This window comes from Neolamprologus brichardi, chromosome 13, assembly GCF_056152115.1.
Source record: "Neolamprologus brichardi isolate AB-2024 chromosome 13, ASM5615211v1, whole genome shotgun sequence".
Lineage (NCBI taxonomy): Eukaryota > Metazoa > Chordata > Actinopteri > Cichliformes > Cichlidae > Neolamprologus > Neolamprologus brichardi.
Window position 1 is genome coordinate 23,365,224 of NC_142116.1, and position 22,921 is coordinate 23,388,144.

Genomic DNA, 22,921 nt, shown 5'->3' on the forward strand with positions numbered 1-22,921 from the left:
CCCCTCTCTTAAACTGTGATTCACTTCTTATTGCTTTAAATTATTGTTGTTATCACGAGCTATGAAAAAGATCTCTTATTTAAAAATGAGCACAATAGTATGAAACAGTAAAGGTTCAGAAGCAGAGAGAATGTTTTCAGTGATATATCAGTATTACTTGGACTGCTATATTGGTGATGTTTTCTTATCCCAACTCTAAAAAACTGTGTGGAACTGAGAAAATGTGACATTTTAAGGCCATTTAGAATTTGTTGGCAGCAACACCACTGTGTAGCATCCCCTCTTCTTTTACCAACTGTCTGTAAACATCTGGGAACCAAAGAAATGAGTTGCTGGAAATTTTTAAGGATTTTAAATGGTCCTGTTTCTGGATCATTTTCACATATCTTTCACTTCTTTGCATCATAGGGCTTTGCACTGCATGGTGAACTGTGGTCACAGACCATTTCTGGCAGTGTTCCTCAGGTCATACATTGATTTCTATGCCTGTTTTTAATGCCATGCTGTCTGAGGTACCAGAAATCACAGGCATCAAATATTGTCTTTTGCGCATGCTCTGAATCCTATTATGCCCTGCAGATGATGAGATATTCAAAGTCTTTGCAATTTTATATTGAGGAACATTGTTCTAAAATTGTTCCACAATTTGTAGACATGGTTTTTGTAGTTTGGTGAACCTCTGCCGATCTTTCATTCTGACTTCAGTTTTCTTGCTCTAAATCACTGTACACTATTTCTACTTTGAGAAACTGATCTGAATATTCTAATACTGAGTCTGCAGGGATGCTTCACTACAGTCTATGGGCTATACGTTGTGTCACGTCTTGGCCACTGAGCGGCGTTGCGGTCTGACGGCTCGCCAGAGGAGCGGTGGCTCTCGCATTCCCACTCTGTGTGAACGAGTCGAGCGCGGGGCAGGCAGTCAGGCAGCTCTGCAGTTTGATGGGCGGAGGAAGGCAGGGCCCGAAAGCAGTGCAGGCACCGGCTCGAATTACACTCGGGGTGCTCGGGACAGGAGGAGGGAGGGGGGTGATGACACGCACTGGAGGGAAGGAGGAGGGCGGTGTGTGTGGAGACGTAAGGAGGAGAAAAAATCTAGTAAACCTGACAAAGCGTCTGAGTAACAGAGTGTAGACTGTCGGCGAAAGAAGTAGACGCGAGAGACGCTCGTTTCACCGAGAGGACGCACATTCACGGATTTTATGAGGTGTTTTTTTTTCTCCTTGCAGTGGACAACTATTCTCTTCTGCCCTTTAGAACTCGTTCCACGTACGTGGTAGCTGCAAACTTTCTGTTGAGTTGACAAGTGCGCTGTTCGGGGAACACTGGGCAGTGTTTTGCGCTTTGGAAGAAACTTGGTGACGAGAGGTGGAAAGTTTCGAGGGGGGGACAGCGATATGGTTTTACGAAGTGTTTTGGAAGGATAACGCGTGTAAACCCGGATTTCTGTGCATGGCATTGGACTACGCTGTCAGTCGGGTTTGGAATATATCTTCAGATCCGAGCTGATGCCGGGTGATTGTGGAATAGTAAGCTGAAGAAAAAAAAAAAGCCAGCGCCTCGATTTTTTTCCCCTTTTTGCCGCTGCATTGTATTATTGGAGACATTCCTCCCTCTGGATTCAGCTCATGCTCTCTCCTCCCTTATCTGTGCATGCCAAAACAGAGATCTCCACGATTTTAGTCCTCCCTGGTAAGTGTTCTCTGCATGGGATTAAAAAAAATCTAATGCGTCCTCAGAGCCTCATCTGTCAGGGTTCCTGCTGCCATACGCGATAGTAGAAATGCGCTTCCACGGTTTGTGCAGTTATTTATTTATTTTTTTTACAGCTGAACGAAAAAACCCCTGAAAATTGTTTGCTTGCAGTTTTCTAACCAAAAGAGTTTCCAGAAGACGACGAAGTGCGTAAAGTTCTTTATAAAGTTTTTTTTTAAATTTTAGTTTCATATTTTCCTGGCATGCATTAAAAAGAAACCCAATTTGTTTTTTTTTCTTTTTTTGCACATAAAAACTTATTTCTGTGAACTTCATCTTTGTTTATTTAAGACGCGAGAAGAGCCACACAACACCTTGCATCATCACTTTAGGGCCCATTAACAAGTGTCCGGGTTATTTATTACTTTGGTAAATTTTCTACATTGCATTTATGGTGCCAATTACCCCGTGACCGCTGTTGTTTTTTCACTGCTTGGTGCCGGAGCCCTAAATCACCGAGGAGCTCCAAATGAGCCCCCCTCATTGTGGAAAAAGCCAACTGATTTGAATTTCAATCGGGGATTCAATCAGTGCCAAGAAATTTCATTGAAAGCTCGAGTTTTTAAATGAAGGCTTGGTCATGTATGAGGCCGAGCTCTCAGTGGGTCCCGTTTTAGAGTGGATTATATCACGTATCACTATATACCCGTTTACTTCTGAGTTTTTCTCTTTTTCCAAATCGTTTCTGTTGTTGGCTATTTATTTATTTGACGGCTGTAGAAAAATGTAGTATTTGTATTGCTCTCTTTAAGCAGCGTAGCACGAAAACACCCCCACATGGAGGCTTTTTTGGTGGGGGCGTGATATCTGGGCTCTTTTCGTCCTGCAGAAGTTTTTAGACAGCGGTGATGCCAGTAGTACTTGATTGGTGCACTGATTCGTTTACTTTTCATCAATAATTCATGAGTCTGGGCTGTCACTATGCGGAACTGGGTACTCTAATTGCAAAATTCACACCGGCGCATTTCTCTAATTAGTTAAGACGTCGGGATGAACACAAGCATGCACGCCGACATCAGGTGCGCGGTCACCGTCCGTGTCCCGCAGTCCCCCGCCCCCGAGCGGTTGAATGAAAGATAACTCGGCATGTGCACGTCTTCTTTTTCGCCCTCTAAAAGTCAAATTACATTTGTCTTTGCGGGAGAAACCAATCGATACTTCCAGCTGGAGGAGAAGGAGCTCAGGGAAGCGTGACTTAACCAAACCTCCAGAGACACTTCGCCGCGGTTGAACCGCAGATGTCTGGCTAAACGGAACGATGTGTGTGTTTGTCCCCATGTTGCAATATCGCTTTTTTCAATTAAAACCGTACGGCTCTCATAATCAAGTCCCGGGCATGCAATAAAAGCTCTTACGAATGCGATTAACACAAACACAACAGCGCGGGCAACAGGTTTGGTGCATCTGTTGCGCATAAGCGGTGTCCAGCGGAGAAACTGGTGCCACACAGGCTGCTGCTTTGCCTTTTCTGCACCAGTGACTTTTGAAAACATATAATGACCGATCTGTTACAAAAGAAAACGTAATATTAGTAATTTGGCGGGGAAAAATGAGCAGCGTGGGAACGTGGAACAGGTGATGCTCCTTTTTTCATTAGATTCATGTGAGATTAAATAAATGCTAGAAGTCTGGGGGACGTGAGTGAAACGGCTCATTTGACACTAAAATTTAGAAGTGGGGTGTTTCTGAGTTCGTGTTCTGAAATATATGTCAGTGCGTACAGATCAAAACTAAAGGTAGATGCGGGGCGGCTCTGTGTGGGCTGCCTCACCTTTCCGGTATGTCTGTGGTGTGGCTTGTTTGACAGCATTTTGAAGCACTTGGTGACTCTGTTGTTTCAGCTGTCTCTCACTTTTTAAAAAGAAGTAAGAGGGACGTGGCTCAAAGAGCATCTATGAATTAAGATGAACCATTTTGACTAAATCTGTCTTCTTGTTCTCTCCTCTTGCTGCCTTTCACACTTCTGCCTCTTCAACCTGTCTCCCAACTTCTTCCCCTTACCTCCCAGCCCAGGTGATTGGGTGAATTCCGGTGAGTGACAGGCCAACCCTGCAGCAGTTGATGGTTGGGCGGACCCCCTCAGATGGGATCAGTGTCCAGGGGGAGGTGGAGAAGGGGGGTATGGGGAGCGCTGTCCCCCACTAGCGGGATGGCCTGGCTCCTGGCCGCTGTCCTGCTGTCCCTTTTGACTGTCAGCGTGGCCCGGCCGCCCCTTACTGCCACCAAGGAGGAGGCCACTCTGGAACCTGAAGGTAAGCATTGAGGGGCTGTAACACGGGGTACGAAAGGGGTGGGGGGGGGGGAGCCACATTTGTTTGCCTTGTTTTTCAAGAGCAGGCACCAGTTTGTCAATAACTAAATAAATAAATAAATAAATCCACCCTTCATCCTATTGATCGTTTTTGTTTACTTTTGCATCCTTCCCTTCAAATTCTTGTCATTTACTCACATTGACGTGGATAAGAATCCAGAACTGGCCCGTGACACAGTTTCTATTTTTTATACTCTTATTTATTTTTTTAACTTTCGGAGTTTCATGCAGAAGCACAAGTTTGTGTTTTTTTTTCATTTAACTTCCAGTAAAAGTTGAAATATTGGAAAAGAGACAACATATTAGAGGGAGAAATATAAATAAACTAAAGAGAAACAACTAACCCCGGCATGGCCGACCTCTTGTTTTCCTCACTGTGAGTTCTAATTCGCACTCTTTTTGTTTTATTGTTCTTGTCTGTGCATAGCTCACTGAGCTATACTTGAGCTGTAAAGCCTGGTTTGTGTCTCTGTTTGGAGGGAAAGTTGTGAAGAAGGGTGGCACAATGTTTATCCTGGCATCTCTCACATGACCTTCTCGCCTGGAAAGAGACTGAGATTTAGAGTTCTGGTCTTTGCTTTCTTCCAGTCACGACTGCTGTTGTTTCCTGTTCCTGCAAAGTTTGAATAATTGTTTTAAGCAATATAGTTTTGAGAAACATCTCAGTGAAAGGCTTTTTTTTTTAGTCTTTCTTTTAGGCTTCTCTATTTCTGTGTCTCTGGTCTTGGAGTCTGGTTAGAGACGAGCTAATTAGTTGTTTTGATGGATGGTAAGTCGCATTCCAAAGTCCTTTGTTCCCGGGCTTTAATCAGCATGCTAATTGTGAGTTAGGCTAAACAACAGAGCATCACTTTTAAGCCACCTCCCCCGCCGTCCTTCTGTCTTTACACAAACACACACTGTACCTTTTCTCGGCCTTTGCCCTTGAGGTCAGGTATCAAACTTACCTACTTGGATGAGAGGCTGCCTGAGCTCTCCTCTCCTGTTGTTTTTGTTGTTCTGTCTCAGACTGTTTGGCTCCAAGCCGGTGAGTTCAGAGCCCCACATGGCCCGGACGCTACGCTACATGGCCACAGAGAGGACAGGGGGAGTTTTCCAGAGTTACAAAATCCCCCAGAAGAGCTCTAAGAGGATTTGTGCATATTTGACTTCTCCTTTAGATGGAGAGATTACAGAGTGCTGCTGAGCAGCGATGAAGTCATGTGACTGGAGATTAAGTGGCCTGGGTGAGGTCACATGAAGAAGAACAGAGAGGGCACAAAGATCCTGGTCTGCTTATCTGATTGTGAACCAATTTATCTGTTGCATGTTGCAAACAAATATTTATTTATTTAAATGATCATCAACAGCACCTTTGTGTGATTTTACTCAATGTGTTGTCCTCTTCAGTCTGTTGCTTTCTTCCATTCACTAATACTGACAGGACACTATGGAGTCACCTGTGGGATGCAGATGTTAGAGAGAGATGGACTGACTTGTCCTACCTACCGTAACTGTCTTGAATACCCCCCCCCCCCCCCCCCCGCGCGCCTCCGTCCCCACACCCCACCCAGAAAGGTTAAGAATTCTCAAAAACTCCCGCTCCCCTCCCCTCTGCCCTGCAGCCTTGCTTGTGTCTGTGGGAGCAGTAATTACTTTAGATTCATCAGATTGCATATCAGTGTTGTCTCTCAGCTTGCCCCTGCACCCCTGGTGGCCCTGGTAGTTTGCCTACCTGTAGCTGTTACAATGGAAGAAGCGGACTGAACGTGCTGTTTAATGTCTTCACACAACAGGCTTATTGTTGCCGCTGTAGCCACTTCAATATGGGAACGTTTACCTTGTCCGGGCACGCTCTGTTTGCACATTGATTAAAATACTCTGAATGACAATGGCAGAAAATACACAGGCATTTTTCTGCTCTTTCAAGCCACTCTTCTTGCACATAATGCGGAATAAATGTGGCACCGGGCGCACTGGAACGCAGGCTGACAAAAGTCAGCTCATGGTTTGGCTTGACTTTCACGTCGTCCCCGCCTGACTGTGTTCTTCAAAAATGCTCTGATCAGCATGGAGGCAGCGCTTCAAAATAGTCGAGCGGTTAAATAAATATAGGCTCCATTATGCATCAAGGAAGATTCTTTGATGCCTAGACAGGCACAAGGATGGGATGGATGCTTGTTAACAACACACTAGTTGCTTTTCCACAGTAGGAATGTAATTGCTCTCTTGCCTTTCTTGCTGCATCGTTCTTGCTCTCACATGTACGCTGCGCCCATTTAAACCAGTCACACAGTCGGCACATGTTAAACAAAATGGGATTACAGTTTTGTGTCTCAGCGTGAGCATCCGTGTGCGAGGTGTTGCTCATAACCGATCTGTAGCAGTGTGCTATCTGCACAGTAGGAGTGCAGCTGTAAAAGTGTAAAACTGTCAGCTGGCCAGTTAATGACATGGATTGTGGGTTTAGATGTGTGGCGATGGCAATGGAACTGAACTCTAAACAAACACAGTGTGTCAGTCGGTGTGTGTGTGTGTGTTTGTGGGGGGGCAGTTGGGTTTAATATACAGCTTTCACACAATGGCTTTTACTAGCCTGCCGTTAGCTGGTGTTAATCTTGTAGGTTGGAGTGCGTTATTTGCTTTGGTTTATGTGCCAGAAAATAGCATGTCACTCCACCGCTCACTCTCACAGCTGTCTGATAAGAGGCTGGGAAGAGCCGCTACCTGTGCCAGCTTGTGTCGTCAGACCTCCATGCGCTGTCTGGTGTACTTCAGGTGGTAGACGGCAAAAACCCCCACCTTTCCTATTAAGGACACATATATAAGATCCGTGGCCTTATAAAAGTGTAAAAGTTCTAGATCACATTGTTATTTGTTTTTGTCCTTTCTCTCACAAGCTGAGGTCACATGCCACCCCCCCACCCCCCTCTCACACACACGATCAAATTTGTTGTTATCTGCGCATTATGAAGATTTTTGAAAAGGTTACTTAACCACTTAATTGGTAACCATAACGATATTATTGAGTTAAGGAACAATGCTGCGTTACAGGCAAATTTAATGTGATTAGGGTGATGCAATACATTTATATTGTACTCTTTCTGCCATTAGCCCCACCCCTCCTCAGTAGCCCCTCCGTCGCCCAGAATTACTATCTATCACCTCAATTAAAAAAAAATCATTAAAATAAACAATACAAAGGGATCAAAATTAAAAAGAAAACTAAAACAACTCAAACTTGTCCGTGCCACTGCAGCAGCACATTGATTTGTTGTACAGCTTTAAGAATTAAGCACTCAATATGTTTTTCTTAACATAAAATAACTTGCATAAGATAAGTGTTTTTATAGTCTACTGATCTGACAGATTATCATTAGATCGTCGTGACTGTTGGCTTCAGCGTGTCCTTCATCTGACTTGTTATGATCTCAAGATGAATGCAATGTTTCTGAGGGTCACTACTGCTACGTTGAGCCTAAGAAGATTGTTGTACATAGTGTCCAAAGGGCTAAAGGGGTCGTGTGGGGTTCAGGGAAGGCCTTGATGAGGGGGTGAAGGGGTGAGCGAACTGGAGGGGCTGTTGCCATGGATGCTTGCAGGAGCCAGTTCACGGAGCTGCTCCTTTGTCATAAAAAAAAAAAAAAAAGCAGAGGAGGGATTTGAATCTGAAAGGACACAGACATTAGAAAAGGGGTAGAGACAAAAAAGGGGAGAAAAGTCCTGGGATTTAAGTACGTGAGGGGGTTACAGAGGAAGAAGAGAGGGCTAAAAAGAAAAGAGGAAGGGTAAGAAGGGCAGTGGAGATGATGTGATTTGAGCACGTGTATGTGAGTGTCTGTGTTGGACTCCATGCATGCTTAGTGTGCGCCTTTGAGATGGCAGTCATTACATTTAGTCTTCGATCTCATTTTGCAGAATGAGGCAGGGAGGAGATGGGGAGATAGGCCTGGAGGCAAATGTGCCTCTCTGAAGAAGTCGATTCCTAAGATTAGAGAAAGGGAAAAAAGAAAAAAAATGTTGCTCTTGCCTTTTACCAACATTTCTGTGGGGCTCATGCCAACTTGATAGACGGACAGATGGGCAAGCAGACATTAAAGGGACTTTGGTGAGAATCGCTTGCTGCATTTAGCCACACATACACACACACACACACACACACACACACACACACACACACATATGCACATGTATTCAGATTGTGAGACTTTAATTATTGCCAGCAAAAGATGGTGCGACTGAGGATGAGAAGAGGGAGCGGGGATAAGAGGGGCTGAATCTGTTCCACCTGATGGACACTTGTAATGGCTGTGCATGAGAGGGAGAGGGATGGAGTTTGAAATGTGCTCCAGGAGAAGAGAGGAAAGTGATAGGACTGTGAGAGGGTGGGAAGAGGAGAAAGCTGCTTTTGAAAGAAATTGAGAAAAACGTGTGTGTGTCTATGTGTGTGTGAGAGAGAGAGAGGCTCCCGCCCCCTCCTGTTGTGCAGAAGGGGGATGAAACTTTGCAGAGATGAGAAAATCTGCAGTGAAGTGTTTCGGCTCTTACACACAAGAGGCTACAAGAGTCCATGTACACATGCTGAGAGTAAGTGTTTCACCGGAGCTGTGCATTTAGATAACATGTTTAATATTCAGTTCTGTGTCTTTATTTTCTTAGTTTGTCTACAAGTTAGTTTCTGCATTCTGTGTGTGTGTGTGTGTGTTTACATGGGGTTAGATGACACAGGTTCCCATGAAAAATCAGGTATGCTGGAGGTGTCAACAGGTTTGGGAAGGGTCGAGGTTAGGTCAGCAGGGTCGTGGTGGGTGTGGATGTGTGTAATCAGAGGAAGAAGAGGGCAAAGCGGAAGGAGAGGTGAAAGAGCAGCAGGAGGAGGAGCTGATGGAGGGGCACAGATGGACACAGCAGAGAAAAGAAAATGATGAAGACAAATCCAATCACTCACACACCAAATGGATAAATTCCTGCCCTTCCCTTTTCCTGTTTTTCCTTCCAAACTTGCGTACCCTTCTTCCATCGCTCTGTCATTTCCAGAACTATCCCTGTGATATAAAAAAAACCCTCCAAGCAGTAATAACATCACACTGAATGCCTCCAGTGTGGAAAACCACATTGTAAATGGTAGCGGAGACAGCTCCCATCAATCAGCACAGGAGCTCCACCTCTTATCAGACCACACACTTGGCCCTGGGTGCCAAAGGGGGGTTTAATTACTTCCGGTTTGAAGGAGTTAAGAGGGAAAAACAAGACAATGCAGGAACCGTACCTGTGTGTGTGTACGTGCCTAGGGGCAAGAGGTTTGCGCACATGCCTCAACTCCAGGCTTGTGGCGGAATGACTTTCCCTTCCTGTTGTACGTGTGTGTGCAGGTTTACGTTACATTTGACACAAACATAGGAAGCGCGGAGGTGTATAATGAGGGTGGGGTGTCGGTGAAAAGGTGCATTGAGGTACAGGAAAGGCAGGGAGTGCCGCTGCCTCTGTAATTACACATATCGGACTTCAGCTAAACGCTCTGCATATACCACCATCGCTGGCTTTTTTGTACGCTTTTCCATTGTTGCGACTTTCCTCCCTCGAATCTTTTTAGTCCCTCTCATTTTTCACCTTGTTCCCACTGAGGACATAAACTCGTGAATATCTGCATTATAGAGAACAACACTGACTAAGATCAGTCTGCAATGGAGCTGAGTGAACACATACACGTGTGCATGAATGTGTGTGTGTGAAGTTTGCAACGTGCCCGGGGTGACTGGAATCGACTTGAGCATATACGGCAGAACCCAGCTTAGGTTTTTTCCTAGTTTGCTCAGCGTTCCCTCGCTGTCTCATCCATGATGATCCTGATGTAGGAGTGCAGTCTCAGCTATGGAAATTCAGAATTCTCTCTCTCTCTCTCTCTCTTTTTTTTTTTTTTAAAAACATGTCGGACGTTCATCTTGCTCCGTCAGTGCAGATGTACGAGTCTGAGAACACAGTGTGTGCACACGCACTCGCAGGCAGGCTTGATTTTTCTCCCAGAAATGAAGAGTTTTATGCACTTTGGAGTAGAGCGCTGAGTTTCTTGCTCTCTGCCTTGGCTGGCTGGAGCTGAGGCTGTAGATCTGGCAGAGCTGTAGATCCTCCATGGCCGTGTTGTGAAAGGGAACGACGACAAGAGAGATGGAAAACAGAAGAGTCAGGCTGCCGCCAGCTCAAGGTTTTTCGTAGCTTAGGTGCACAGTCAGTACCAGAGAAATGCCAAGACAGGAAAAAAAACAACAACCATCCGATCCCATCCCCGCCTCCCCCCTCCCACTTCCCCTGCCTGTCAACTACTTCCGTCTTAGACCTTTCTGGCTGCTTTCCTTTCTGATGGGCAGACATTCTGGAGTTGTATTACCTTCCCTTTTTTTCTTTTTCTTGTTTTTTTTAAACGCTGCAGAAATTTTTCTGCACTGCTCCTACTCACCTACACACATTGGCTGCTTGGCATCTGCACTGAAACAGATGTATGGCTGGGGAGGGGTGTTTCACCGCAAAGATGTCCATTTCACAACTGTTCGCAAAGCTTGGATTGTTTTCTTTGGTTTTGTTTTTATTCCTTTCTCCTTTACACACACAGCTATGGCCATAACTGCATGCACTGAATCTGTAACAGCCAATCGTCTGCACACTTCAACGGAACTAGGTTTCCAAGGGTCTCATTTTAAATGACTGGGAGTTTGTAAAGATGTGTTGGTGTGGCGGTTTGAAACGTGGGCCTCCTCTTTTCTGTATTGCTCCTCCTGCATAAGTTGATTTAAATGCATCCGTTGGGTTTTTTTTGGTGTTTTTTATTTCTTTCTTAAATGGCTTGTTTCTTCCTCTCCCACCTCTTTCCTCCTCCTCCTTGTGCACCCTCTTCCTTCCTCATCCTTTACCCCCACCCACCTTCCCCCGATCCCCTTCGACCTTACCCCACTCCTCCCCACATCTGCTCTGCAGAGGCGTCGAACAAATACCAAATTTCTAAGCCCACGGTGTGCTCAGTGCACCCGGGGGAAGTGCTGAAGCTCAGCTGCCCTCTGCCAGGGACGGGGACCATCACCTGGACCAAAGATGGCAGCTCTCTGGGCAACAACAACCGCACGCTGATAGAGCAGGAGGTGCTGCAGATCCGTGACACCACGCCCAAGGATTCGGGCCTGTACGCCTGCACCAGCGTGGGCAAAGACACGGTCTGCTTCATAGTCAATGTCACAGGTGAGTCAGGGATCAGGCAAGGTTAGGACAGGTCAGGATGTGAACTTTAGAGATAGAGGATTGGTCTGTGCTTGGTGTGGATCCAGGAAATGGCCATGGAGTAGATGTGGTCAAGGATGAGCAGCCTGAAGCTCAATATATAGTGTGTGCGCTTGTATAACAACAGTAACTTACAATCATATTTAATATAAAAAAAAAAGCCCTCACGCTATTGATTCCTTTAAAACTGTGTTGCAGTGTTGTAACATGGAAATTGCTACGTGTGTGTCTGTGTATGGGGTGCAAAAAAGGATGGCAGTAACCGTGGTTACTCTGTGCAGATGCCATCTCGTCGGGGGATGATGAGGACGATACAGAGCGATCGGAGGACACTGGGGCGGATGGAGAGCAGTTAAGTGAGTATGGGAGGAAACCAAAGGGGGTATGAATGAGTTCGAGATGCTCTCCCTTTCCTCACCAGGTCCCGTAGATTAGGCACCCCTGAGCAAGATGCCTTAAAGAGACAGTAGTAACCCGTTTCTTCACTGATCTGACATCTTCCAACTTCTCCGTTCAATAACTTTCTCTGTTTCCCGACATTTGTTCCATCGTTAACTGAAGCTTCATTCTCCTACCAGTTACAGCTATGTCTCCATGACACTTTAAATGCACATTTTGGATGCAGAGAAGGCTAAAGCAATTAACTAATAGCATATTTGCCCATATCAAATAACAAAAAGTTCAGTTTAAGGGCTTTGAAATTAGCACATGCCATGGTTTGAGTACTCTAGTCTGTTAAATAGCGAAGAGTCCCTAAGAGCATGTCAGAACTTAAGTGTGGGATGCTGATTGTGATAGCCAAATACTTAGAAAGGCTTAATCCCTAAGCGAAATAATCTACTTAGCTTTGTCAGAGTTTGTTAGCACAAGTGAGACTCTGTGATTATGATTAAAGCAGCACAGACAGTGGATGGTCTTTATTTGTTCTGGGAGTGACAACAAACTCTTGTCAAATTGGACTTTTAGCCATATTGCTGCTATTCTATACATTAGTGTTCCTGAGATTAGAGCGACCATTTGTGTGTGTGTGTGTGTGTGTATATTTCAGGCTGGACGCTCCAGGGGAGTACAGGGATTCCTTACATTCTTCTAGCTTGTGTCTCACAGGTAGTCAGGCCTCATGGAGCCATCCTGCCAGCCATTTAGTCAGCTGGGCTCATCAATTATGAAAGATGCCCATCTGGACTCAGTTACCCACCTGATGGGTTTGTGTGTGTGTGCGTGCATGTGTGTGAGAAAGAGAAAGTTCTTCACCCAACTTTGTGGCGAGTATCTGGGATAGTAACATGTTTCTGCACATGAGCATTTGCACGCTTGCGATCGCATACGCACTCACGAAAAGGAGGCTGAAACAAAGTTGAGGGCTTCCACATCTTGTTACATTTCTCCACATGCACTGCGCCTCATCGTGAGTTCTCCTTCTCCACTTTTGGGCTGACTGTAATTGCCTGAAATCCATTAAATATGTGGTGGTGATGGTTGGGGGGGAGAAGCAGAACTCGCGCAAGAGTAAAAGAAAAAAAAATGGTGGAGGGGGAAAAGATCCAGCCACTCTGGTGGTAATAAGCTGTTTGAAAACAAAGGCGAAGCTGTTCTGGCAGTACAGTTGCATTTTCTCGCCGTGTGTGTTTCTGAAAATTCAAAACCAAGATTATTATTAAAAGAAAAGGGGGGGAAAAGAGGGGGAAAAAAGAGGCAGGGGAGTGGGGGGGGTGTTGGATCAGTACCAACTCTTTTCTGAGCATGGCGTGGAGCCTTGGCCTCGGGCCGAGAAGGAGGAGGGTGGGCGTGGGAGGGAAGGAGAGTGGAGAGTGAGGGGTGTAGCTTTATATTCGTGGCTTTATTTTCTGGAGTGCTCAGAATGGATCGGGCATCGGGCCATTGCAACACAGAGCATTTTGTTTAAACTTTGTACAAAAGACTGACGAACATATGCTAGTGAAGAAAAGATGGAAATTTGTTTGTTTATCAGCGGGGGGTGGTGTAATTGGAGAAGATGTAGAGGAGCCTCTACAGGGATCTGTGAGGGGAGCCAGGCTTAGGGTGGTGGATGGAGGGAAGGAGGGCAGGGGGGGATGATGATGATGTCATGATTAAGTTGAAAAGCCACGAGGAGCTTCGCTCTAAGCTCGGGTCTAAATCATCAGATCTGTATCCTGTTTACAGTTGTGTTGTTTAGATGATTGCTCACTTTTATTGCGTGCTCCCTTTGGTAAAAGTTGTGCATCTTTCGAATTTTTATAAGGGAACTCCTCCCCGTCTCAGTTTTTAGTTTGCTTATGACATCATCTTCCTTGTTGGGTGGGACTCGGCTGAAGAAAAGTTGATGTCATAAATCTGAGCGAACCAACCAGGATTAAACAATGTCTGATGACGATTGATCTGCCACTATCTTTCAGATCGAATTAAACCTTCCTCACATGTGGTAAACATATGTAATAACTCTTTGAAGCTTCGTTCGTTTGTTGCATATTTCTTTTTTGGATTTAGGAGATCCTGCCATCATGAAAGGTTGTCAAAATAAATAACAGAGTTTTGGCTTGATCAAGAAAAACATTACAAATTGAATGCTTTTATGTCAAATTTGTCTTGGTGAAGAACCCATATGAACATGGTAAAAGTTGACATTTTAGAGGTACTTTGATTTGACAGATTTCTATTTTATTTTTCCAGCACTGGTACTAGTTTACCATTAAAAAATTCACTTGTTCAGCTTGCACAGATGTAAACAGGAGGATATCGCAGCTTAACAAGAAATCATTTCAACAATGAAATACTTCTCTGGGACACTTGCAGATTTAGCTCTCTAGAGGAGCTTAGAGAGGAAAAAAAAATCTTGACTCTCAGTGCCTGAGTTAGATAACCTCAGCTCACCCCAGGCCAGCTAAGGATAAACAGCCGTGAGCGGGGAGCCGGATGTGCAGGGCTTTGGGGGCGGCAGGGATTCCTGGAGGCCAAAGCGTTTGGGCCAGCGAGAGTTTGGCTTCATCTGCTTCATCTGAGGGCTTGTTGGGTTTGAAGTGCTACCCCTCCGGACAGAGAGCATGGGAAACTTGCACTGCTCACCTTTTATGTCTCAACCTCATCTTCTGACCGGCTGCCAGTTTGAGGTCAGAGGTCGGTTTTGAGAGACGGGCTCACGATGGGTTAGTCTCCACCTAATCTGTCTCTGTCTGAATGGATGGAGTGATAACAGGGTGAGTGTGCGGAAGTGAAGCTGGAGCAAAAAGAAGAGCAGTGATAGTGAGAGTGAGGAGGAAGATGAAAGGGGTAGTGACTAATTATAGTGCGAGCACTTACTGTATGCATCCATTCAGGAAGGAAGAGCGATGTTTACTGACTGTACTTTCCAAGTATGCTCGACTTGTCCGGTTGTTTAAGCCAGAGAAATGATTGGTGGCTTCTTCTGATAGTATGGGCAGGAAGGAAAGAGAGTGCAGGGAATAGTCTCCTTCAATTTAAGCTTGTGTTTGAACCAGTAGCAGTCTTATCTTTGGGTATTCCCTCTGTTACTTGCCATATGAGGGGGAAGTGATGGTGTGGAAGACCGTTTGGATTGTTGTTTGACTTGGAGTTTCTCTTCCCCTCCGAGTCCCATCTGCTTAGGCAATCACCCTCCCAGGTGCAGAGAAAAAAAAAAGGAGGGGCGGGGGAATCCAGCTGACTGAGTGACTGAAATTGGGAGAAAAAAAGGAGCTGACAAATGGACGAAACACAAGCACGGTGACAGATTTCAGTAGGAGAAATAACGGTTGTCAGTTTGGTGTTGATATGGATCTGGACAAAAGTATGCAGCGAAAACTCTGATATCCTTCGTTAAATGTGACATTCATTTTCTCCCCTGACGGCACATAATGATTTTCAAAAGGTGATAAGCGTCCTGGGCCCTGCCGTCCATATCTAGCCAAGTGACAGGCAGATAAACAGGGCAGCTATGGTAATTGGAGGAAGTGGAGGGAGGAAAAAAGCTGCTAAGTGGAATGAGATGAAATTGAATGTGATGGTCTAGTTACCCTCTTGGCAACGCCCAGGCACATTCTCCCCTTAGAGCCGATGTTTTTCCCCCCCTGCAACACCCCGTCGAGGCTGCAGGAAAAGTGTGTGTTTTTGTTTAGCTCTGTGAATGTTGAGCTCTGGTTTTTGTTCTGTTGGAGGGGGGTTTGGGGTTCCCAAAGCCCCGGGAGTTTTACAAATGCTTCAGGTTTGTCTCTTCTTGCAGTAATGCTTCTAATGTACATGCCTTAGCCAGTCTGCAGTCCCACTGCCAAAATGTTAATGCCGAGGACATTATTGGGAAATCTCAGCCTCGCTCAACACCAACTGTTCTCTGGTTGCAGGCGCGCCGTATTGGACCTCATCAGCAAAGATGGAGAAGAAGCTGCATGCGGTGCCAGCTGCCAACACAGTCAAGTTCCGCTGTGCTGCAGGAGGCAACCCCAAGCCCAAGCTGCGCTGGCTTAAAAACAGCAAGCCTTTCCGCCAAGAGGACCGCATGGGAGGGTATAAGGTAGGATAAACACTAATAGATCAGAATTTTTATTACTAACGTCAACTCACTTCCCTATCTGGGTTTTGGCTGCTTTTCTGGGCCGCGGTTCTCATGGCCATTTTGTGAATTTTATTTGCAAGGAGAGCCTTCTCCTTTCAATACTTCCCTGACTGTCCTTTCACCCCTTTTCCACCCTTCGCTGGAGAGACGGGAGGAGGAAAGACAGAGGAAACGAGGGCAGGGTTTCTGGTGTGAAATTGGAATTGCTCATCCGTGCGCCTCTTCTCACCGGGATACTTTGCAGAGCCTCTCACTGTAACTTGACATGGTTCTATACCCCCAACAATTAGAAATGTAAGCCCAGGACGTAAGGGTTAAATGCTCCTAAACAGTAATGCATAGAGAAAGTAGGTAGCGTCAGCTTTGAAACGAGTTCACAATGTTGAGGTAACTCGATCAGGGAGAACAGGTCCCACTGGCTTTAGGTTGGAGACTCGTAGTGATTCCAGCTTGTTATTCTTTTGACCTGAAATATGATTTACAAATGTTATAGCTGAGCTTGCTTATATTTAAAATTCACGTGCTGTGCATGTTTACACCTTTGATTCCAGGTGTAGATTATACTGTTGCTAGTCTGATACGCAATTTGGTTAGTTTGTTTTCTCTCCTTTAAATTCATCTCTTTATCCCCTTACTGTATACGATGGAGTCGTACTGATGAAGTGCATTAATAATGCAAATGGACAGTTATGAAATTCATTTATGAAAAGACCCAGTGATGCTGAATGAGTCTGGGGCTCCTGGTTAATGACTTGTGGTTTATGAGGAAACACATTTCACTGCCGGGAAAGTTTAGGTGCAGATTAATGTTGATGTAGCCGCTAATGTTGCTTCCCGTAGGCTTTCAGCACACTCATTACAGCACGGACAAAAAACAGCCACGACGTGACGGAAACGACACAGTCAAGCTGTCAAATCTACCGTGGACAGTTCATTTCTCTCTTTTTGTCAACAAAGGCAGGACAAAAGCTGTACCTGAGCCCAGCCCTGTAGTATAATCTCTCCATTGTGTGAAATGTAGGCCTGTACAAGCAGTGGCTACAGTGTCTCTTCAGTGTGCCGATGGAAACTCTATTGTCAACTCACACCTGCTGATGCCACACAGAGGTGAAGCTATTTTTGCAAATACGTATGAGTAACTGTATGTTTTTAAAATGGCTTTGACTACAGGATGGGGGAGACTAAATGAAATAGCAGTGGTTGACAGAAGAGGTAGACGGCTAACGTGGAAACACGCAGGGCAATGTTAGGCGTACTTGCGGTGTAAGTACTTAGAGCACTGGGAACTTAGACGGTGATATAAACTGGGAAGCTTTCACCATCAGGGTATGTAATCTGCATGAATAAAGAAAAGATTGTGACGGTGGAGAGTCATTTTGTTCAAATGTGACCTGAATATTGTTTGCACACCGGATCGTCTCGTTTCTTTAATGCTTCTTTTCAAATCCCCTCTGTCGTGTTCTCCCCTTTTTTCTTTTTTTTTTCTCCTCCTAGTCTTCACATTTAGCTCTCGGTGTCTCTGCTCAGTGGCTCAGTATTTAATGACATGCACGTGATAATAAATTGTGTGAGTTTCTGTCTGCGCATAACAAGAGACTGCTCCTTTACCCAGGTGCGTAGCCAACACTGGACCCTGATCATGGAGAGCGTGGTGCCGTCCGACAAAGGCAACTACACCTGTTTGGTGGAGAACGAGTTTGGATCCATCAACCATACCTACACCCTGGATGTAGTGGGTCAGTGCTACACACAAAACGCACACTTAGGCTCAAAGTACACCTGTGAGGCTAACAAAGGAGGGATGGAGGAAGGGGAGGGCAGTGGGTGTTTCTCACAGTGGGAATAGAGCGTCTTCTGTGGAATTGCCCAGGTGCGCTCTGGATGCAGGTGGAGGTCAATGAGGAATGTGGAAGCTAAAGATGAATATGTCAACAGTTTTAATATGGCTATCAATAATTTATATAACAATATTTAATTTGTGTTAAGTCAAACATTTGATGATTTTGAAACTACTCGAAGAATTGAGTGGTGTCTCACTAATGTAGAAGATCTTCATTTGGCCTGAAAAACATTTTATTGCTCTATTTTGGTTGTCTCACTATTCAGCAGTGATTGAAGAAAACAATCAGACTTCAGCACTGTAGCCAGACTGACAGTCGGAGCTCTGTTCCTTTTACGTTAACTAGTAATTACTTCATGAATTTCTTTACAAATAATTAAAAAAAATACCCATAAACCTCTCACAGACATATCATTGCATACAGCTGCTTTTAATAGTATTGGTAATTCTTTCTTGATTCTGAAGAATCTTGAAAGAGCAGTTGTAAAACAGCTAATTGATCATCTGCAGAGGAAAGGCTTATTTGAAGCGTTTTAATCAGGTTTCAGAGCTCATCACAGCACAGAAACAGCTTTAGTGAAGGTTACAAATGATCTTCTTATGGCCTCTGACAGTGGACTCATCTCTGTGCTTGTCCTGCTATACCTCAGTGCAGAGTTTGATACCGTTCACCACAATATTTTGTACTGCGCTGCAGTGGTTTAAATCATGTCTAATAAAATCCAGTTTGTTCATGTAACAGGAGAGCGCTCTTCAAACACTAAGGTTAATTATGGAGTTCCACAGGGTTCTGTACTAGGACCTGTACATGCTTCCCTAAGGCAGCATCATTTGATAGCATAGCATACATTTTCATTTCTGTGCAGACGATACCCATCTTTGTGTCTAGGTGAAGCCAGATTGTTTTTGTACTTTGTCTTGATATGTCAGTCCCAGCAAGCTAAAACAAATGTTTAGTGTCTATTTAAAGGATAATTTAATGCAAATTGCAAGAAAAAAAATGTTGAACCTACTCATGTTTCTTACAAATTGGCCCATGATGATGTCATGAAATGTCAAATTCTTGTCATTTAGTACAACTTACAAGTCAGTAAAAAGATTTGTGAATGATTTTACAACAACAGACAACAGATGACAACAGAATGCTGGCTGAGCAGTATTACAGGGTTCAGACCCACCTCAGTCAACCCCCTTTTCTGACCTTTGGAGCAAGACAGCAAAGACTGTTTTTCTGCTCGGTTTGCAAAATCGATTGTGCGGACAACAAGGGGAGTGGGATAAAGATAGTAGATAGTGTAAGCCTGTGTGTTTGTGCAAGCGCGCACACCAACTTTGCTCTTAAATTTGATTTGAACCGGTTCTCCTTTGGCCTTTGCTGCGCATCAGAATTGATCTGACATAGTAATTCTTCTGCAGCCTAGTCAGTAAACCACAAATAATCAGAATGGACATGAAGAAGAAAATTTAGGGTGCTACACTCATGCATTTGTAGTTTATGGTTCTAGCTCTGTCACTAATCTTTAGCAGTCATGCCGTAATTGCACGCTCTTTTTATTAGTGCCTCCATGGTAATGATGAGTATTATTTTCACTGTATCAGATTTAGATCGAATACCCGAGTTTTTAGCACAAAAGTGAACATACAGGCACACAAACATGTGGAGGTCGACACACGGGCGCAAATGCTCCCCAACTAAGGCCCCCTGCTCTGCTTCGCTCTGCACTTAGCTCAAGCTCTCCTTCAGACTGCATATTTCTGTTTTTGTTCTGTTTTATTGCAGAGCAGTAAACCCCCTCCATGTCTGGCTCCACAGCCACTGCCCCCTGCAACCTCTTGCTTCATTTTACTCCATTATAGCTGGTTGGACAGAATGGGGAGAGGGGGAGAAAGAGAGAGAGAAAAGGAAGGGAAGGGAAGCGGGGACAGAAAATGCTGCTCTTATCTGTCTTTTTTTTTGTTGTCCAAATGACCTGCATGATCAGCTATTAAAACCAAAAGCAGCCAGTTTGCTCTGGTTCAAGCTGGGCTTTGGAGAAAGGGTTGCAAAGTGACAGCCATGGCAAGTGGAGAAATGAGGAGTTAAAAGAGATCGGGGTGGCTGTGTGACATTTTGTGGGTAGCCCTGTGTCCTCCTGTGCTGTGTTTTTCCTAAGCCCCTCCCTGACCTTCAGGTCACTGTGTGCCAAGCCACCCAGCACCCAAAGTTCATCAGACTTGAACGGGACACGATGGAATGCCATCTCCTTGTTGTGACCCTGGTAACAACAACACATTAAAAATGAATGCGGGTTTGCTTCTTCGTTTGTTTTGATACAGAGAAAACTTAACTTTGGCTTATTTTTCTGTTGCTTACTGGAATTTCTTTTCCAAATATGTCTTCTGCTTCCTTCCTTTAAGTTCTTGTACAAGTTCGATGGCGAAACTTCTAGACCCATAACCACGCGTTACACACTTTCCCATCCCTTGTGTTCATTTACTGGAGACTTGACCATAACTACTACTTCCTTAACTCTCACCCTAACCTTATTCTAAACTTAAACTGACCTTTCATGCTAAATCTTTATGATTTATGCAATGGGAACTTCCCAAAGCCAAATCTCCTCCATGTGACAGCATGAACAGACTTGTGTCCTCACAACATCAGATCTAAGAGTTTGCACGCACACACACACACATATGTGATATTCCTTTTTCTAATTTAAGAAAGAAAAGCTCCACAGCCTTTTATTGTTTGCGGGTTTCTCCCAAATCATTACGTGGCCTATTTTTCTCACACCACCACATATTCTGTCATTTAGTCTAAGTAGTCAGCTATGCAGCTCTAAATGCTCCAGCCAGATTTGGCACAGCTATAATAAAGTTTCAAGTTCATTTAAAGAAAAAAAAAGAAAGAAAAAGTCCTTTGACTTGCCAACATGTTCCTCTGCGTGTGATTGTTTCACATTTTGAAATGGTTTTAAAGTTCTTTAAAAAAGAAAATTGCCTCATAAAATGCTGTTCGGTATGTTTTACAAAGAGAGCACGAAATTCAAGTCGATCACCTCTCCCTGTTTTGTAAAGATCGAGAGGGTGCGGAGGCTCGTGAAGTATGGGAGAGGAGAGAAAATGGGGGCAAATAAAGAGAGACAATAAACAAGACGTGCTCTAGGAATGTGCAGAGGGGGAGGAGGGAGGAATAAGGGGTGGGATTGATCTGATCTGACAGATGTCAAAAAGGTGGAGCGTGGAGACAAATGCAGACATATGGAAGAAGTCTCTACCTCTTAGGTTCTGCGCTATCCATCTGTCGATCCCTCGTCTTTCCTTCACTCACCCTGCTAATTATTCCCCCCCCTTTTTCGCCCCTCTTTCTCTCTAATTCCCAGCCTCCACGCTCTGACCATCCCCTGTGACGAACCCCGACACGTATACATACACGGGCACAAACGTATTCACTACAGTTACCTTCAGGCTTTGTTTTGGAAAGGCGCTGCGGCGCCCCGGGCTCGGTGATGTCACTTTGTGCGTGTGTGAGAGTTTAGTGGCAGCGGGTGGTTGCTGTCAGTGTGGGGGTTGGTGGGCTCCTCATAGCGGTGGTGTTTGAAAGGGGGCATTGTTCCACAGGTCTCGCTCTGTTTGGATTCGCAGGGCAAATGTTTGCTTGTAAAAGAATGCAGATAAGTCGAGATGTGAGGGCGCTATGAAGGTATTCCGCTTTCCGAGACGGGCACATAGTTTAGGTTAACCCCCAATGTGCGCCTCGATTTATAAAAGTCCTCCTCTACCTGATTTCTGTTTACTGTTTAGACTCCGCTTTGTTTTGTTTGTAGCTTTCAAGAGCTTCTTAGATTTACACATTGGGATCACCATGATTATACCTGCCTGGGCTGCTCCGAAAAACCATTCACACTCACAGTGCATAAAGCACAAATCAACGTTCACATTCTTAAACATCAGATTTAACTACGAGACTCTTAAAGGGAAGTGGCAGGCATTTAGACACGTTCTAATTTTCTTCTCTCTCGACAGAGCGGTCTCCTCATCGGCCTATTCTTCAGGCCGGCCTCCCGGCCAACACCACTGTCCACGTAGGAGAGGATGCCCGTTTCGTTTGCAAGGTCTACAGTGATGCGCAACCTCACATCCAGTGGCTAAAACATATCACTCAAAACGGCAGCCAGTTAGGCATAGATGGACACCCCTATGTCAGAGTGTTAAAGGTACGTCGCCTCACTTCCCCTTTTAGATTTTATTTCTGCGTAAAGAAAAATCCTTCCCTCTGTTGTGGTGTTCTGCCAGTGACTCCAGGTGAATGTCAGCAGTCATATAAGGAACTAACTCCGTTTTTCCCCCGATGAAGTGCCAGGTTTTATCCGTGGGGATTCCTGCTTTCTCCTCTCTCCTGCAGATCCATATGCAGTAGCTGTAGTCGTGATGTTTGACTAATTCTGCTCATTCATTTGATGTGCGTGTCTAAGAATGTGTGTGTATGTGGATTGCAGCGTTCAGGCATTAACAGCTCAGACGTGGAAGTGCTCACACTCACCAACGTGACAGAAGAAGATGCTGGAGAATATATCTGTAAAGCCTCCAATTATATAGGCGAGGTCAGCCAGTCGGGCTGGCTGACTGTCATCACAGGTAACCTATGAGACCTGACTCGCCTACACTCCCTCCCTACCTTCCGGTGTGGTTTCATAGGCTTCGATCCTGACTTGCTGTGCTGTGGTGGTCCTGCTGGGGGTCCCTTGGTTGTCCTGGTATCACAGTCCGTTTTCCCCCTTTATGTTGCGCCCTTGTGTAATAGCTGTTCCCCCACCCCCCGTCATTACCTGGGAATGGTGAGACCATGGAAGCACTGGACGAGCCTGCACACCTAGACATCAAAATTGACACAGCTAGCATCTTTTCTCCGTGCGAGCTGTGTCAAGGTGATGTATGGAGTTGCAGTGTTCTCCATGCTCGCTCTGTGTTGTGCATGTGTCTAATGTGTGGTTTAGACTTGCCTTTTCTTAGCAGGTTCTGTGGGTGATGGGAACCTTTTGGGTATTTGTTTCTGGTGCACTTGTTCTGTTTTCCTCATGTATTTGGTGGCATATTGGGTTCCATCTGTGTCCCCTTGTCCTCTCCAGCCCCGAGTGTTCCCAACATCCTTTCCTCTAGATGGAACTGCAACGATGGATACTATCCAGCTCCTCTGATTTCTCTTTTGGTGCTGTGGGGTCTCATTTTTTTCTCTTTC

General features: G+C 45.0%; 1 protein-coding gene across 5 annotated transcripts in view; it reads left to right on the plus strand.

Moving 5' to 3' along the window:
- Positions 1-1,046: 1,046 nt before the first annotated feature.
- Positions 1,047-22,921, plus strand: part of fgfr2 (fibroblast growth factor receptor 2) — a 38,053-nt gene continuing 16,178 nt past the window's right edge. For 2 of the 5 annotated variants that reach the window (XM_006798963.3, XM_087850336.1), the window contains exons 1-7: positions 1,048-1,692; positions 3,764-4,007; positions 11,015-11,272; positions 11,593-11,667; positions 15,649-15,818; positions 17,473-17,596; positions 21,709-21,899. In XM_006798963.3, the coding sequence (XP_006799026.2) occupies positions 3,839-4,007; positions 11,015-11,272; positions 11,593-11,667; positions 15,649-15,818; positions 17,473-17,596; positions 21,709-21,899 (987 nt within the window). In that variant the 5' untranslated portion in view covers positions 1,048-1,692; positions 3,764-3,838. Of the gene's footprint in view, positions 1,693-3,763; positions 4,008-11,014; positions 11,273-11,592; positions 11,668-15,648; positions 15,819-17,472; positions 17,597-21,708; positions 21,900-22,181; positions 22,321-22,921 lie in introns of all 5 variants that reach the window. The other 3 variants (XM_087850337.1, XM_035911215.2, XM_006798964.3) reach the window with 3 other exon arrangements.